Source organism: Centropristis striata, chromosome 10, assembly GCF_030273125.1.
Source record: "Centropristis striata isolate RG_2023a ecotype Rhode Island chromosome 10, C.striata_1.0, whole genome shotgun sequence".
NCBI lineage: Eukaryota > Metazoa > Chordata > Actinopteri > Perciformes > Serranidae > Centropristis > Centropristis striata.
Genome location: NC_081526.1, coordinates 11,576,288 through 11,595,344, shown reverse-complemented (window position 1 = coordinate 11,595,344; position 19,057 = coordinate 11,576,288). Strand labels below are relative to the sequence as shown.

At 37.9% G+C, this 19,057-nt stretch overlaps 1 protein-coding gene across 1 annotated transcript in view; it reads right to left on the bottom strand.

Moving 5' to 3' along the window:
- frmpd4 (FERM and PDZ domain containing 4) overlaps window positions 1-19,057 on the bottom strand; it is a 32,346-nt gene that overhangs the window by 7,999 nt on the left and 5,290 nt on the right. The window contains exons 2-9 of the mRNA XM_059342183.1: window positions 14,279-14,395; window positions 6,357-6,517; window positions 5,958-6,060; window positions 4,568-4,613; window positions 3,031-3,135; window positions 1,490-1,597; window positions 969-1,100; window positions 661-780 (exon numbers count right to left, since the gene is read on the bottom strand). Coding sequence (XP_059198166.1) covers window positions 661-780; window positions 969-1,100; window positions 1,490-1,597; window positions 3,031-3,135; window positions 4,568-4,613; window positions 5,958-6,060; window positions 6,357-6,517; window positions 14,279-14,395 — 892 coding nt within the window. The remainder of the gene's footprint in view (window positions 1-660; window positions 781-968; window positions 1,101-1,489; window positions 1,598-3,030; window positions 3,136-4,567; window positions 4,614-5,957; window positions 6,061-6,356; window positions 6,518-14,278; window positions 14,396-19,057) is intronic.

Here is a 19,057-nt window from a genome sequence, read left to right as displayed (position 1 = left end):
GTCCCACTTCTGAGGTGAGAAGATTAGCATACTGCAGGTCTTTAAAAACCTTTCTGTGGGTCTCTGAAATGTTTTATTTCACTTGGTAAGACTATGAAAGTTCTCTTGACTTGCAAGAGACCTTACCCATAATAACCAAAATCATTATCAAGAAAACCATGAGCCACCAATATCTAGATATCAGCTCTTAAATTAAACTCTTATGAGCTATTTTTATTGTTATCATTATATTTGTTCAAAGAAATGTACCTTTAGTTGTACCAGGCATTAAAATTAACAAGAAATTAAAGAAAACCAGGGTGGTCTAATCATTTTTTCCACGACTGTATATAAATATGTATGTATGTTAAGCCTTGATGGATGGGCGGTTCATCTCTTAATTTATACCAACACCTTTGAATGGAAAATCAGAATAAAGTCTACATATAAAAAATGTGTTAGAAGTGAATTAGCCATATTTCTGATCTCAAAATATATGATGTTACAGGCCAAGTGGCATTTTTGTATATTTTTAGTTGTCTTTGATTACAAGATTCATGTTTTTTGTGACATTTTGTTGTGTATTTGCACAACATTTCCAATTAAAGGTTTGACTCTAAAAGTAAATAAATAAAAACTTTTATCATAAACAGCATTGTATGTGCATCCGGTGTTATTCACCTGAACATAGAGATACTCAAATGCTACTGCGTCTCTCCTCAGCAGGTCCACGGGGTCCTTTGGGACAAAAGTGATTCGGAAAAAGCACTTCATCTTGTGTGACCCTGGCCTCTGTGTCACCTAGAGCACAAGAAGATAACAAGGGTCCCATTAGTCAAGTGTGTGACTAATATCCAATAACAAGCACTTGTTAAGATTTCGGTGATGCATACTGGACTGTGTACTGAAGACTAGGGTGTTGTCCTCCCTCTGTTCTAATATCTAGCTGCTTCTTTCCTGTTTAGTAGCACGCGAGAGGGCTGTCTCACCTGAGTTAGCATCTCCTGCTCATGCAGGAGCATGAGTTTGCTGGCAGACCCCTCAGCTCTTTGCTCCAGCATCAGAGAGAAGTGCTCGATGCTCTTAATGGATAGCTTTTCTTGCAGGGTCAGGATGACGTCCTTTCACAGAGACGAAAGTCACAGTTAATATGATATGAGAACCGTGCAGATGAAGCCGCCCGCTCGGTCTCATAAATCATTTTCACGGTTGAACACGTGCAAAACACGAACTGAACATACAATTACAGTCTCAAATGAAATAGAAAAGTGAATTGCTGACAAAGGTCTCTCTCTCTCTCTCTCTGATTCAGTTAATCAGGTTCAACATGCTTTTTGCCTGACTCATAATTTTAGTTCAGATAAGGTTTCCGAAGGCTGCGGTGTCGAGAGGAGTTGCCACTCTATAATGTGAAGTGCAACTTTGAATAACATTCAACATTTAAACTGAACATCACTTTACATTATGCAAGTGCATTTCATAGTGAAGCGAGGTTCTTTCCGCCACCTACCTTAATGGATGTGCTGCTGTCAAATTTAAATGATTTAGTCTGCCCGTTCTCCAGGTACACCTTCAGAACATTTGGCATGAAGAGAAGCGAGTTGTCCTTCACCGTTTCCTGAGGAAGGAAACAGAATCATTTGATCAACAAATCTCACTTTTTCTAATTGAAAGATGTTGATATCCTGTAGTTGAAGTGCATGGGAAGAAGATTCTGTAATTAGAGGACCCTATGGAGAAAATGATCACACCTTCCAAAAATTTAAGAGGCAAGTAACTGACGGTTTAGAAGGAAAATAAAAGGTTTTGTGAAATACACATATTTGTTTTCTTGCTGGAATGAGAAAACTGATATCCTATACCTATCTGTAATTATGAGGCGACAACCAAGAGTTGGTTTCTATCATAGAAACTTGTAGCAGGGAGAAACAGCTAGCAATGGTCTGTAACAAAATCTGCCAATCAGCAGCTCTAAAGATCACTAATTAGCACATCACATTTCACAGTGAATCAAGTGGAGATACACTGGATCCGTTGAGGTTTGTAAAGTGGAAGGATCTCATTCACTTGCTATGAAGAGCAAAAGATCCGGCCACAAATTGCACGATGGCTCCAGCCCTGTGAGTTTCCTGACTGAATTTGTATAATCAAGATTCAACTTCATGCAAATGAGATATGTCTTTGAAATGCACCAGGCTCAGGAAACTCAGATCAAACTGTCGAGTAATGATCAAATATGAATCAAGATTCTGTTACTCCACTGCATATTTCTCACCTCAAAGGTTCTCAGAAAAATATTTGAGAGTGTTGTTTTAGCTGTAATATTAGAAAGTTTGTGACTTGGACGCCATGTTGACAGAACACTCAAGCCAAAACCAAGTACCGCCCACCATGGGTTCTGTTGTGTACCTCCACCATAAGACTTGAGAAAGTTACTGTTCCCAGTGAAGAAATAGCACATAACCCCCCATAAAACCACACACATGCCAATAACCAAAGGTGCTGGTCTGCAGCTTTTTGTATTATTTTTGGACAGATACAGACGAGCTGTTTGCCCCCTGACTGTAGCTTCATATGTAACAGATACTGTATAAGTGGTATCAAAACTCTCATCTATCAGCAAGAAAGTAAATTAGCATTTTTCCCAAAAATGTCAAAATATTTCTTAAAACATTCATGTTTTCACATTAATTTAAGTTTCTATGACATTTTACATTGAGCCAACTGTAGTGTAAGTAATACAAAGAAACACGGCAATGCTTCTTTTTTTATAATCACTTCAGAGGATCGGAGGATACGACAGCCCAATAGTCTAACAGTGAAAAACACCTGTTAGTGTCGCCTCTTTTTCTGTCAATCATACCCACATGCTTTTCTCTTTCACCTCAGTGATGAAAAGAAATAAGTGAAGGTGCATTTCTTGCTCATGTGTGTCTTCATTTTACCGTGAGTGATTTCTGATATTTTCACTCTGAGTTCAAGTCTGTCGCTGTCGCCTCCTGTGCAGAACCTTGATGTGTACAGAATGAATCAGTGTCCAGTGTGACTTACGGGGACCTGGCCATTGATGATGACCTCTTCAGCGAAGCGGACTTTAACAGGATTAGTCTTTAACTTGGCCTTTTTGGCTGCGCTGATGAATGCCGATTTGGGTGACTTTTGAAGGGAAAGAAGAAGAAAAAACAGATTTAAAGGACAATCAGCTCCTTCAGAGATGAGTCATGCATTTTTTCAGCTCCACACAATTCAAGGACATGTTCCCTTCTTCAAACATGACAACCTCCCATTTCTCCACTCAGTGCTGATGCAATTAGAGCGGCTCTGTGTAAGGGGCGAAGGACACCCTCACTGGCGTTGTGTCATTGAAGCTGCAAAGAAACTCCTGGCAAACAAAAGCAATTACAGGCTGGATTATTTAGACCTATTACTAAACCACTGTTTTCTGCAAATCAAATAATTTTTTTGTCCACTTGTTAAGTGGCTGTTTTTTTTAAGACTCAAAACTCATGCATATTGAACAAACAAATTAATTGAAATGCACAATAAAGGGGTGTATTTTATGTAGGGCTGGGCGATATGGACAAAAAGTCATATCCCGATATATTTAGGCTGAATATCGATATACTATATATATGCCAATATTTTTTTTTATCGCAAAGTGAGAGCAAATGTTCAGTTAAAGTGAAATATGACATGTTACAAGTAGTTTTATTAAAGGTGTTAATTTAAGTGAACATAAATACTGTATAATAGGAGTACCTTTTGTTTTTTTTTAATCAAAGCTCCATAAAGTGCACATTTAAATAAGAAATATTTTAAATAAAAATAGCCTATGAAATAAAATAGGTCATATATATATAAATATATAAATAGTTTTTTCTGAAATAAATCTATTTATATGAGAAAAGAATAACGGAAATGACAAAAGAACTAAATATGACAAACCCTAGTAAGGGCAGCATTTACATATAAAGAAATATATATATATATTTAACTATATTGACATATGAAATATGATCTAATTCCATATTGATATTAAAAATATATCAATATATTTTTAATATCGAGATATCGCCCAGCCCTAATTTAATGCATGGAATAGAAAACACCATGATTATTGTACGTGCAGAGAATTATCAGATGGCACCTCTCAAGAAGCCGAACACGTATATGTTGTTCTCTGTGAACACACTGTTATGATGTGAATCTACTTTTGGAGGGAATTCAAGCATAATTCACATTTCCACTGATTTATTTTGTGAACTGTAAACAAAGGCCGAGTATATGCTCCTGGCACCGTGTGTTCACAACCATCTGGTGCTCCTTGACTCCAGTAAATGATGATGTGGCAGGTTCGTCTGAGGTCTTGATAGGATCTGACGCTACAACATGAGAAGACTTGGAAAGACTGCAGCAATTGGACTCCCTTTGAGTGAGTGGGGCTGTAACACTCGGCTAAGGCATTACTGATCCAGTGCCAGCGCAAACATATGGCATGATTAACGACTTGCTTTCGTTGCAGCTCCAAACACACAAACAGCCTATTGGCATGTACTCGATTTCATTCATAGAGGACGGAGGAACTTACCGGGTACGGCTGAACAACGCTCAACAATATGGACTCCTTGCAGCTCCTGCAAGACACAGAAAAATGTTAATTCGAGAATATTTTTTGATGAAACATCCAAACAAAACCAAATAAAATATGTGGGTGAGGGAAATGTGGAAATATTTCTTCCAGTTGTTTTCATTTTTAGGACACTGTGGTGGACGGTAGCATGAGGAACATTGTGTCCCAGCGATGCTCCTGGCAGCCCCGTCTTTCTTCCATAGTCCAGAGTTTTACTGCAGAGACCGATCCCATTCAAGGCCACAGAAGCTTCGAAGGAGTGGCCTCATGGGCACTTTTCCCTGTACTAATGTACTGTTTACAGACTGCTGCACAGGTCATACGAGGACCAAACGCTCACAGCCAGCCACTCAGCTGTGTCAGTGATATTAATTTAATGAGACGCATGAAAAAACATCAACACCAGCATACAGCTAAATCATGGTGAATGGAGCAGGTGGCTACAATAAGGTACCATATCTGTCCAGCGATATATATATATATATATATATATATTCTGTGAGAAGTAGTTTGACAGTGTCCATATTGCACCTTCATTGGAAGTTGCCTTGTTTTATTGTTTTACAGAATTAAATCAAAAGGGGATTTAATGTGAGTGCATAGCATAACCCTGATTGCTCCAAACTCTAATTAGAAAACAAGGATTTTAAAAGTTATTTTGTTGTCATCTTGCGAATAGGCCTGAGAAAGCACAAGATCAGACTTTTTACAAATCTACATCATGATTTAGTTATTTCAGCATCATTTTGATCCATTTATTGCAATTCAATTACATAAAAACCTCCTTATTTTGGGTTTATACTGTTGTAGTGGAAGCCGTCATCCAAGCACAGTTTTCTGGTGGAGGTTGAGAAATTCACTGAGCTGTATGACATGACCGTGTGTGTTTTTTGCATCGTATCTGGGAATTCCACAACGGGTACAAAGCAGGTGATGACGAAAAGAAATGTTGGAAAGAAACGTTGTCAGTATCTACACCAGTGGTGGGTCAGTGCAGATTTTTTACTTTATAGATATTTGGTCGTGTACAGTGGGTGAGTGATGGTAACGATTGGTAAAAATTTGCTTTACATCTGGTGTGATCACAACATAAAACTAATTGTCTGACTGAGTTTGTATTTGTATTTATTTATGATCACTTTGTTGAGATTCTTCTCTTGACATTAAATCTTTTTCCGTTTATCAGTGTAAAAAAACCCCTCATTAAATCTACTTTGACTCATTGTTTTCAGACAATAAAACATGAAAAATTTCAAAAACGGTAGATACGTTTTATAGACACTATAAAGTTATTAACAATAGGTTCAACGGCAGGCAAATGACATCTCACCTTAATGTGTGGTCATACCTGACAAGGTCAATAACCCTCTCCCTGGGTGCTGAACTGACTGGCTCATCATTAATCATGATGATCTCGTCTCCTGGGATCAGCTTGCCTTCTGATGGACCCCCTGCCAACACACCAAACAAGAGTTAAGTGGTACAAGCTTTGCACAGTCATGCCATTATTCTTGATTTTCTTGGTTTCCCTTCTTGTGGCTCGAGGCTCTAATGAATGCTTACTCATTGAGCGCTGTTAAAATCAATGAATCATGCACGTAGACTACAGCCTCAGTGGGTTTCCCTCTCTCCTTTCTGGCTACTTTTTAGGAGCATTTTATCCGCTTAGGGGATTGTGTTGATAATGGCCATGGATCGGCTGAGTCACTGTTGTATCAGTGCTCACTGTGCAGCTGGGCCACTTTACCTGGTGTCACTGAGCGAACCACCACAGGTTTCTCACTGCCTGCCACAAATCCAAAGCCAAGGACTGGGTCTCGTCTCATCTCCACCTTCCGGGGCACTGGCGGCACAAACTTGTCCCCGTCCAGACGAACCTCCTCCAGGGAGCTGCTCTGGGAGACGTGGCTGTGGGGAGAAATAGAAAGATATTTCATCAATAGTCGTCAATACTGGTTGCCTTAGTTACAATGTAAAGCACTGCTTCCATGTGTTGTGAAGCCACAGAAATGTTACATTGGCCTTGCTAGTGAGGTCTTAAAAATATTCATGACACCAATGGGATGATAAATTTGATGTTGTATATTAGCACAAGTAGGGGACCCATAAAGAACACTTAAATCTGCATTTTAAATTGACGATAGTTTAAACTGCAGGAGAAAATTGATTGATTGATAATTCTATAATTTGATTGATAACACCCCTATATAAATTAGCCGAGGACCTGATGGGCAAATGAATCATCAATAAGCTCCAATTTAAAATATGAATGCTGAAATAACACAAACAATAAAAAAGAATCACCTTCAAAAAGACAATGACAACTGCAACTCTAGTCTGGGGAAAGCTGCTTGAAAACTTCAATATAAGGGGACAGCAATAAATGTAACTACCAAATGTATTAAAAATGATGTTTGCATTGCATCTAAATCTCCAAAATGTTTAAAGAAAACATGCAAGATTCATGGCCTCCTGCAAAAACCACTCATACAAACAGACATAACGCTTCCGTGGCTTGTTTTAGTGATTTAGAAGAACTTGTCGTATTTACCAATTTTCTGGTATTTTAATTTTTCGATTTACATGTGGCCCAGACCTGTGTAGGAGTGCAGATATTTTCATTAATGTGTTGTACATTTCTTTACCCCTTTGAAGTCTAAACATTCTTCTGAAATATAAGTTAAGAATAAGAAAAATATTATGCAAGAGGCCCAATGTCTTGAAATAAAGAACTAGTGCAATGCTGTAAAAATAGAACATGTGGGCGATAGTAATCAAGCTCCAGTGTTTGTACTCGCACATTGCAGATATCCACTGCAAGGAGCAGTTAGGGTTCTCTGTAGTACTCACATATACTACAAACCTGTGACAGAATAGGCCCCACACTCATAAAGGACAGGTATGTGGAGAGTTGAGATTTGCTATCTCGCTAAAGAATTCTTTGTACAATTATTTGACCATTTTGTTCAGTTTCCCTGGTCCGTGCATTTTTCTCCGTCCTTGCAGCAAAGTTATTATTCCTTTCTTAAGCTCAAAGACGATTCAAGAACTGTATGGAGCATTCACGTTGTCTGTGATCTGAGTTTTTACAGTGTTTCTCCACTTTCTCTGGCTGCAAAAGCAGCAGCAGCAGCAGCTCCGTATGGTGCCAGCAATGTTGGTTAATTAAAGCCGTGGGCAGACAGTGTGTAATTCACAGTTATTCTTGACACATGTACTATTCACCACTAAATACTAACAATTAATCTTTCATGGCACAAAGACACAGAGAGATCTGTCAATCGCAATCCCGATACTACGAAAAAAACATCATGTTTAACAAGATGTTCAAAGCTAAGTGATTGTCAACTGAGATTTTTGGAGGAGGAATCAGCAATTCTCTCCCAGAGCTACAGACCAGAAAAAAAATAATGAACATGTGTTCTGTCATTGGGATGTAAAATGCAGCTGCTAAACAGAAAATGAGAGATGACAGGAAGTGGAAAGAAAACTTACAACATTTTTTTTTTTTTATCTCTGTGATGTTGTCATATTTGGATGCTTCACACTTTTTTCCCTTTACATAGTTTATCTGCAGGACTGCTGATTAATACCCATGATGCATACCTCACTATATAGTACAGTGATCGACATATGTTGATATGTATTGTTATAAATTATGCCTGGATGTGTCACAATATGCTGGTTTTGATCATAAGCGTACTATTTTAAAAAGGAAATAGTGATATAATGTTAATAATACACATAATATTATGTAATTGGTCTTGTATTGTGTTGTACTGTATTGATGGCAGATGGTAAGTCTTGTGGACTTTTTGTTCGGCTCATCTGGTTGCCTTCTCACTATCCATTATGTGTAATTGTTCTTTTTGTACAGACAGACTCTCTCTCCACCTCACTTCTTTTGTATTCTGGGTGTAATTTATTTGCCAAAGAAAAAAGAACAAAAGGCACAATGAAGAAGATTAAAAATGAGTTTGAGTCGTAGACTGTATAAAATGTGGACGTAGTGTCCGTGACTTCACCCAAAGGTTCCTGAACAGACAAAATGAAGCTTAAAGTGGGTGGCTCCCGTGGCATCTGGCCAGTGCCTGACTCCATGCCCTTAATTATGAAGAACTTTAAGACATAATATAAATTAAATGGATGAGTTCTAAAAAAAATGATGATAGATGAGATCTTATCTCTCATCCTACATTCACATTTACAGAGAACTTTAGATGCACAAGAACTCAGACCTTGAATAACCCTAATAACCCAAAAGAAGAGCATATCAGACAAAGTAAGATAAATATTGCAATCAGTCTGTAAACATTGACTTTATTAGCCAATTCTAGTAAAACAGAGACTTTATTGTATGAGGTAAGGTGAAGACAGCAGACACCTACAGTAGAAAACAGGCCTTAAAATAAACCACCTAAATCTAACCTAAAGATGATTTACCGACTTAAAACAAAGATACTCTAATCAAAGCAAATGTTCAACCAAATGAGCCATATTTACATTTACATTTAGTCATTTAGCAGATGCTTTTACCCAAAGCAACTTACAGAAAAAGGGAAACAATCAAGGTATAGTGAGATAAAAGCCGTTAGTGCAGCAATAAGTGCTAGTGACGATTCTTTAAAGAGTAGAATTGTCGTGTGGTGCTAGGAGAGAGAGAGCCGTATTAAACTACAGAAGGCAAAAGTTGATTTCACCTGAAGTTACATAGCCCCAAGTCCTCCATTGGTGAGTTTGGTAACACAGCTGATCTGCATTAAGGTGCACATGTTATTAAAAGATAAAACAGCATCTTCTCTCTTTCCTGCCTACAGATGTGTTTAAGGCTGTTTTTTGGCAGATATATTTGACTTTATATTGTTTATACATGCTGTTTTTGGGATAAACATTTCTTCTGAACTAAAGGCTCTTTAAGAATTAAAGAGGAGATTAAGATAAAAAAGAAACAAAGTACAATCCCACATTTAAAAGAGAAAAAAGCGGATAATCGACACATTTAGTTAACCAGTTTTTTTTAATTCTGCAATGACGTAAATCAGTGTCTGTGCTTACCTTTATTGTGAAAATCTGTTTAGAAAAAGGCTTTAAAATGGCTACCAAGCAACCTTATAGCTAGATTATTTGCAGAATATATTAGGTGTTTTAATACAATATCACCAATCTACAGTATGATATAAACTGCTCACTCAATCTCACACTCATACTTTGATCAATTTAATTAGTTTACTGAAAGTGTCTCACTCAAAAGGAGGGGTGAAATTTTTTTACAAAGGGGAAACCTGTGTGTGTTTGAATGTGTTGACGAGTGTAGACAAAACATCATAGAAAATAGAAAGTATGTGAAAAATTAGTTAAACGACAGAACAAATAGTTCAATTTCAAAGCCATTTCAAAAACAATTTTGCATGCATGTAAAAATACCTCATTAATCGCCACAGAAGCCTGTAGTTTCACTGCGGTGTGGTACAGCAGTATTGGCAGACAGAGAGACGGGCAAATATGTGCAAAGCCTGCAGTAACAAGACTAAAAAGGTGGAGCTAATTGAAAATAATGAGCTGAGTGGGCTGTCCCTGAGGTCATCGAAGGAGGAAACACTCATTCAGTCATCCTAAAAAGAAAACATGTTTGTGTCAAATAAGTTCAAATAAGTTTAGTTTCCTTTGGCGGCTTACTTAGCAAATTTCCATGAGTAAAAATAACAATTAGCCCTGAAACACTGTTATATTTCTCTGACATGAAAGCGGCGCCGGCAAGCGCTGTGTTGTATTATTGAACAAGACTGCATAAGAATGTGAGGATGGGAAACTCTCTTGCTATTTACAAGCCTAATAAATACATAAATAAAATCTACCTTTAGTATTTCAGGCCCTGTATAGTGTTTCCATTAAACTCACTTTCACTTTACTATATAAATAAAATAATAAAAAAATAAAAATATTCTCATATCATGTCAGTAGTGATAGACAGATTGAGGAATTCTAGACCTAAAACAATGTTTTGTTGTTTTTATACTTATTCCCCCTTTTGTGTCGGTGAAACAAATCTTCATTATATGAAAAAGGTCATTTTTAAGTTTTTAAAAAAAATATTTTTAAGTGGCTTCCTCTTCAATTCAGTAGCTAAGTGTGGTAGTCACCATTTTGTAACCTCATTCAGCAATTCTTATCTTTTCTTATCTCATCTTTAAATTAAAATCTTTGAGCGACCCAGAAGAAAATGTCGGCATTATATGTTTCTTCAAACCACTAATACGGTGATATGAAATGAGCATAACGAGTGTCACAGACTGTGGAGGAGGTCAAAGTAGTTGGATGTCAATGTTACTTTTCTTACCTTCTTTTTCTTAAAATGTAAATTGAACTCTACTGACTGCATTACAATGTGAGGATGGGAAACTCTCTTGCTATTTATGGTACAAGCCTAATAAATACATAAATAAAATCTACCTTTAGTATTTCAGGCCCTGTATAGTATTTCCATTAAACTCACCTTCACTTTACTATATAACATTTTTCTCATATCATGTCAGTAGTGATGGACAGATTGAGGAATTCTAGGCCTATACCAATGTTTTGTTGTTGTTGTCATACTTAACCCCCTTTTGTGTCGGTGAAACAAATCTTCATTATATAAAAAAGGTCATTTTTAAGGTTTCTTTAAAAATATTTTTAAGTGGCTTCCTCACCAAATCAGTAGCTATTATAGTATGGTAACATAACATTAAGCCAGCAAAACTGATGTAACACAACAGATGGGACCACCACCATCGGGAAATTTCTTTTTTTTTGCTCATAACTACATGTCAGTATAATGTGATAATATCATATCAATATCAGTCGTTCCAAACCCCGGCATTAACAGGACAACACACACCGGCCTGTAGTTGAAGCGAGAGGCCAGAATATCAAATGGATTATTACTTAGTAACTGTTTTCACAAAGAGCTTTTTAATTGTATCATTTAAATGCAACAGGCATTCAACTCAACCAAAGTGTTTTCTAAATGTATCACTAAATATCTGATTGTAATTAAACATCCAAGTCTATAATTATTTCAGACAAGCCTCCATACAAAACAGAAGCCAAAAATTCCTTCTGCGTAAAAACGACATTTTGTCTTTACTGCTGTCACCCCAACAACAAACAGGGAAACAAGGAATTAGTCATTTTACAAAAGCAATTACCCCACAATGACCTCCATCACTTTTCGTTTCTGAAATTCCTTCAAAGACACGTTTAGTTTGGATTTATGTGTCAGTTTATCTCTTTTAAATGACAAACTCAACAGATTGTGCACAAATCTAAACCATATGGACCTGAGCATTCAGGAAGAGTACTGTCTCCTCCCCTGCACGGCCACCTGCTAAACATGGCTGGATTCCCATTGTGCAGACAACCATGCATCTAATGGTGCCTAATCATACTCATTAGCTGCTAGTGTAGCTCCACAACACTCTATACAGCAATCAGAAGCTGCACTGTGGGCTTTACAGTTAACAAGATGAACAAAAATGAGTAATGTTGCCTCAGTGTCACTGTACAAAGACTATTTTTACTATTGTTTTCTTAAAGCATATTGTGTGCAAAGTGGAGTAAGCTCATTACCAAAAGCAATATCCTGTTATTCTGAAAGGCTGCTGTGACACGGCTCACAACTTTCTGGTGCTGAGACGGTTATATTTGTCTTGCCTGGAACACAATCTTTTTTTAAATTATGCAATCACAGCCAGTTTGCAATGGCATATTTTTTTTTTTTGCTGTGTCACTCGTCCTTTCGGGGACTTGCTGCTGTGATTTTTCTAAACCACCCAAATGGAAATGCAGCGCTGTCTATTAAATGGTGTTTAATGAAGTCATTTTAAATTGACTTTACAAGCTCGAAGACCTCCGTTTCAGTCTCTTTAGCGACACCTATGGTGATAAGTGGTATTAAAGTTTTATCGTCTGTAGTCATTTTTCTTTTCTTTATTTGTTCGGCTACAACAATTGTTACTCTACTGGCTAACTGGGTGCTGCTTGTGATTTTTAGCAGGAATACCACTGGTTTTTGATGCCCAGTTTTTGATACTGCAAATACAATGACTTTCATCAGTGAGCCATAATCTCAGTCACCATTTTGTAACCTCATTTGGCAATTCTTATCTTTTCTTATCTCATCTTTATATTAAAATCTTTGAGCGACCCAGAAGAAAATGTCAGCATTATATGTTTCTTCAAACCACTAATACGGTGATATGACGATTATAACGAGTGTCACAGACTGTGGAGGAGGTCAAAGTAGTTGGATGTCAATGTTACTTTTCTTACCTTTTTTTTCTTAAAATGTAAATTAACTTCTGACCATAAACACATCACATTCTAAACTCATGCTTTATGTAACCTATGTTACTGCTTCTAGTCATTTTTTCCCCCAAATCTGTATTACTGTGAAAAGACATTTCCATCCTGTGCCTCTCAAACTCAGTCGTGACGAAAAGTCTGTGTAAAATCTTTCATGTTTCAATAATGTTCATCTACTTTGCTGAGCAATCCTACAGAATAAAGTCACAGCAGTCTCTAAACTACATTACATCTATGTGAAATAGCGTGTGACACAGTGTAAATATTAAATAGCTGCTGCTTTATTCATGTGCTCCTGTCATGCAGGCGAGACATGTGTTCCGCAGAGGAATACAACAATTTAGCATCAGGACCCTGGAGCCTTGACAACCTCAGATGACCATGGACAGTAACAGAAACGGACATTTGATTATTCATGAGTCTTCCTCAAATTTAGAAAAGCTAAAGCTGGAGCCAAAGCATCCTCCATGATCTGCCTCATCCAGACACTCTCTGCATCCAGCACTTTCACTGCTCCTTACTTCTTATATAACTCCTCTGACATCACGCTTCTCATGCTATAACCCATGTGTGACAAGTGCTCACCTCCTGTTTTGTGTACCGTGCAAATACACAGATTATTTTTTTAAATAGAAATATGCAGCTAAGACAAAAACTACTGTGCAAATCTTCAGCCTTATAACAAATGTTAAATGACAAGAAGTGACAATTATGTGAACATGTAAAAGGACCAAAAATGTTGCACAAACAGTCACAATCTAGTATGCACGGGGGTTCATGAATGCAGCAATATTTTTAGCTCCAGTATGAATGCATATTCCACACCTCAGGAAAAATAGCCCAGCCGAATCAACAAGCAAACAGTCACTTGTTACATGAGAACATGTGCACACAAACATATAAAGAGCCCGTGCAGAGTTTTACCAGCCTGTGCAGATATCCAGAAGTGCCAATTACGACGGATCAATTACGCCGACGACACTATAACCCAGCATCCTCTGGGGAACGTGCAGACTCTCGGATCAAAACAAGTCCCCGCACAGGTGAATTTCTTTCCTCGGCGGCAGCGTACGCACACTCTCAAAAGCCCTCTTCTGCATTTGGGAGACTGCATGAGGAGTGTTGTGGGTGTGTGAGAGTGTGAGAGAGAGTGAGAGTAGGCAGGGGCAGAGTGTGCGCAGCAGCGTAGGGAACAGAGAATCAGTATTCTGAACGCACAGATGGAGACAGTGACGTGGCTGGAATAATCACAGGTTGGCAAAGCGTCTGAAACATCTGGGACAGAGAAAGCTCCCCCTTTTGTTTCTTTAAACATAGGGCACTTACTTGATGTAGCAGTCACGCCCCTCTCTATTGCTGCCCATGTCCCATCCATTGGGGGGTCCCTGTGGAGCATTCCCGGTCCCTGAAGGGGGCGGCCAGCCTGAGGATTTTGTCCTGTGGCTGCAGCGGAAAAAATGAAATGAAAAATAATGCTCACTTTTAGATCCTAACGTGCAGTTTAATTAGCTGCACAGCATCTGTAATACTAAACACATAGGCTAGATGATCATCAGTTATTATGACTCCGAAAATTCAAATATAATATTTGTCACAAAGATAATAATATTCATTCATAATAGAAATAAATGAATCATGGGCCGATATGAAGTGATTCAGCCCAAGTGATAAGAGAATGTCTGATTCCAGCGTGATAAACAATGTTCCATAGCTGCAGTTCACTCAGTGAATACAAATCAAATTAATTACGTAAGCTAGGCACACAGGCGGAGTTGTCATGCCTCACTCTTGTGCTTTGAGAGGCATGAAATTGGTTTTATTTCTAGATGTCAGCACATTCTTTATAAAAGAAGCCCAGAGGATTTTTCTTATAAAGTGGTTATTTGATTTGCTCAATGCCAAGACGATTTGATAAAGTTTATAAGAGAAAAGAAAGCGGCTAAAACCATCATTCACAAAACAATTAATTGTAGTCTATTGTGTGAGAGTCGTGTCCAAATTGAGATTAAATAAGATTTTCTGATCCTCCCAACAAAACACATTTCTTGGGAGCCTTTTCCCTGAGCTACAAGTTGGCAGAGTCCTGGTATTCAGCAGAACTGTTATTGGCTAAAATGTTTTCTTGTGTCTTTTTGTCTGCACCACCCTCCTCGTCTTCCCTTTATCTCTGTCTTTGTGTCTGCACACTGGTGATGCTATGAAAGCAGTGGCAGTAAGTTATGTCACTTCAAAGGCTTGTTTGCCGTGTAACAGGGCTCTTCGCATTCATTATTCAAAGCTCCTCTTTCTTTCCCTCTAAATGCTTCCCCAGTTACTGTACCGATGATAATAAACTGTGTGCAGGGAGCTTGTATCTGCATGAGACTGTGTGTTAGCGTGGTGGGTGTGCCCATGAATACGTCTGTCTGTATGGGCGCACGTGCCCGTTTCATGAGGTATGAATAAAATATTGCCAACTCATCAACACAATGTACAACCTGAGAGAAAGGCTACAACGTTTTCTAAATAAGAGTGAAACTACAGAGTAACCCACGATACGATGCTCACGCTAATGATGTCATCACAATACAGAGACTCTGCAATACTCGATGCATTGCAAGACAATAATTTACAATATATCATGATATTTCTGTAACTGAAGTCGGCAAAATACCATAGACTGTACCCGTAATGTAAGAATTATGTATCTTTTCAATGCATTGTGGTGCTAATTTCACAGAACTGAGATGAAACAATGGAAACAAATGGCATGAATTCTTATCTTAATGTCTCTTTTCCACACACATACACACACACACACACACACACTGATATCAGTGGTGGAAAAGTATTCAGATCCCTTACTTAAGTAAAAGTACTAAAACCACACTGTAAATGTACTTCACTGCATTCAAACATTTCAAGTAAAAGTACAAAAGTATCAGCATAAAAATGTACATAAAGAATCAAAAGAAAGAGTAGTCTTTATGCAGAATGCACCCTCTCAAATTATTATATATATTCTGAATATATGAATATATTTTTTGTATTGATGCATTTATGTAAGCAGTGTTTTCATTTTCTGAAGGCAAGCTAATACACTGTTATGAGGCCTTATTTAAAACAATTGTAATCATTTTAAATTGATCATGTTTTTTTATGTTAAATCTTAAGTACAATACTTGAGTAAATGTACCAAGTTACATTCTACCACTGCTGACTACAACTCATCAATGTCCACGTTTGGCATAATTTCAATGCAAAATAGCCAAACTAGCAAACGGTGGAACTGGGTCATTTTAACTGGGTTAAAATTTAAGTTTAAAGGAAGAATACAATTTATTTGATAACCACCACCATGATTGGTCATGAAATAATGACTCTGGTAAGTCAAATTGGTGGGGGAATTAATTTGTAACGCCAGCATGATCGATATTTGGCCCCACTGCACTGATAATATAACCAACAGGAACTAACACAATATATTCCTGTATCAATCTTTTTTCCCACCCATAATTCTAAAGCCATGCAGTGCAGGAGTTCAGCACGTGTTTGCAAAATAATGCAACCTAAGCTGAAGCGAATTCTGGAGTCACTTCATTTAATCAACAAAACTAAGTGCTACTGGATGCATTAAATCATAACTAATTCATAAAAGAACATGCACTGTAGCTGAAAATTGTGTTTTACTTCTGTGCAGCACATTTAAAGTCGAGCTCTGAACACAGGAAACAATCTTTCTTTCTTTCCTCAATCCAGTGGTGTGTTTGGGGGATATTAGTGTTTCCACATGGTTATGGATTTATTTGACCTACAGTACATTAGCTGCGAGCAGGCCTCGGTGTATATTTAGAACACATTTCCTGCAGCGCAAATGATGTGTGTGGACACAACTGGATGCTGTCTGACACTTTTGGAGCCCGTTCACCTCATTGATACGTCCTACTTGTGCCCTCCATTTCAGCCTCTGGGGTAAAGCTAACAGCCATGTTATTACGAGCAGTGTTTGGTGCCGCGGATTTACACATTTAAGCCAAGAGATGTAATGTATAAAAAGTCAAAGAATTGAAGCATGTATAGGATTCTATAATGATAATACTTCTGCAGGATTACACCCTTTGCCACTGACATTTCTTCAAAGGTCTTCAACATGAAAATGTATATTGTACTTACAGTTTCAGACGCTGTGCCTTCATAATGTGTTTTTGAACTGAAAATTTCCACAAAATCCATTTTCTGTCCCTCAGCCACAATGTGCCTGTATTGAGTCATAGATACTGTGATCTTTGATTTCTTTTGTCTGCAGGCGGTAGGTGCATTATGCCATTGAGTCGCAGCACTCACAGCTTACAGAGAAGCTGAAAAGGTTCACCCACTGGTGGACAGTGAAACTGATCTTCCTCAGCTAGCATTAATAAATGATGCCTGCACAGTCACATCGGACTAAGTAATCGAGCGCCAAGTGGGCAAGCCATGCTGCACAATTCATGAACAGTTACCCAAGAGTCAGAGGGAGGACAATTAGGACAAGAAGCTGGAAGCAAATGTAATTTCGCTTAGAGCACGAAAACTGCTAAATGCATAGTGACTTCTTTATATATCTGTTTGATTTTTTCTTATTTTACTATCCCGCAGCAACCGGTCATTAACAGTCATTAAAAACAAAAGGAAAAGGAAAAATGACTCGGTGCATAAAAATCAATAAAGTACTTTGAAAACACATGAAAGTCTGGACATTTGTTACCACAGCAACTAACATCAAGGTTGTACCATCCAAATTGGAAGACCACAATGCAATTTAATTCAAAGGCTTCCTTTTTTTGTACATTTATCTTTATATCTTTGGTAAGATGAACTGTGACAAGAGTCTGTCATCCAACTTTATCAGTAACTTTCATTTGGGAGATGTGAGTTTAATTGCACTGTCTGTGAGATGGGGAAAAGATCACTTTTCAGTCCTTCATAAAACTTGCATGAACAATGTGATCCTTGCTTTATCACAGTAGTTCACTTTCGCTTTCATCTCTCTGAATACGAGCTAGTTGCGAAGAAGCATTCTGGTCTGTTATGGAGGCAAAAATCCTGTTAATGTAGGGAGTAACTATGCATTATAGACAAGCCGCAGCTAAGAAGAGCAACATTCCAACACAGACACTCAAGTTAGTTTGAATAATTTACTTCCACAATCTCCATGAGGGGAGGCTATATGAAACCACACTCTGCTGCCACATGCCTGCCATTACGCATATTGAGAATTAAACAAGTGTAATTTTTCATGAGGTGTTCAGAAAGTTATTTCCTCTGAGAAGAATTTGCGCCAATGACTCCCTCAAGCAACATTTTCTCTGACATTTGGAGGACCACACTCTGTATTACCTTATTGGTGCTTTATAACTTTGCCAGCATGCACTGGCAAAGAGACAGGGGGACATGGTTCAGAAAGCTATATTAATTTTACATTTCCTTTACATAAGCCATCATCAATCAAACATCTCAATATTCTCTTCCAGTGCAGCCATCTGAGTTGGTGTATGTGATTGATATAGGGATCCAAGGTCATTGGAGCTAATGGATAAAGACTCTATTTTATGTTTGAGCAACATTCAGCCCAGGCTATACTGCATAATTACACACACAGACACAATTACTACAATCCAGGACTGAAAAATGAAGTTTAAGTGCCTTTAACATTCTTTCTTATGGCCAGCAGGGGGCAACTCCACTTGCTGCAAAAAGAAGTCTGACTGTATAGAAGTCTATGAGAAAATTATCCTACTTCTCACTTCACTTATTACCTCAGCTGACCTTTTCCTAAAACATATAGGAAAAAATCCATGTTTTAGTCTTTAAACTTTGACCCTTTCACAATGTGTTTACAGTCCATGAAAGTTATTTGTAATATTTTGGTTGCCCATAAAATGTCTTGTTTAGCATACTAAAATACATATATAGTCAGCCGTTTTTTAATGGTAATTTTGTTTAAGCCGGTATTTCCCTTGCCAAAAAACCTCCCAATTAATATGACGGTTAACATGAACTATGGATGCACCTTGCTATTTAAGCTAGCCAGCTAGCGCCCAGTGTTAGCTGGTGACTTAGCGTTTGGTGGTTTCCAAAAAACCAAGA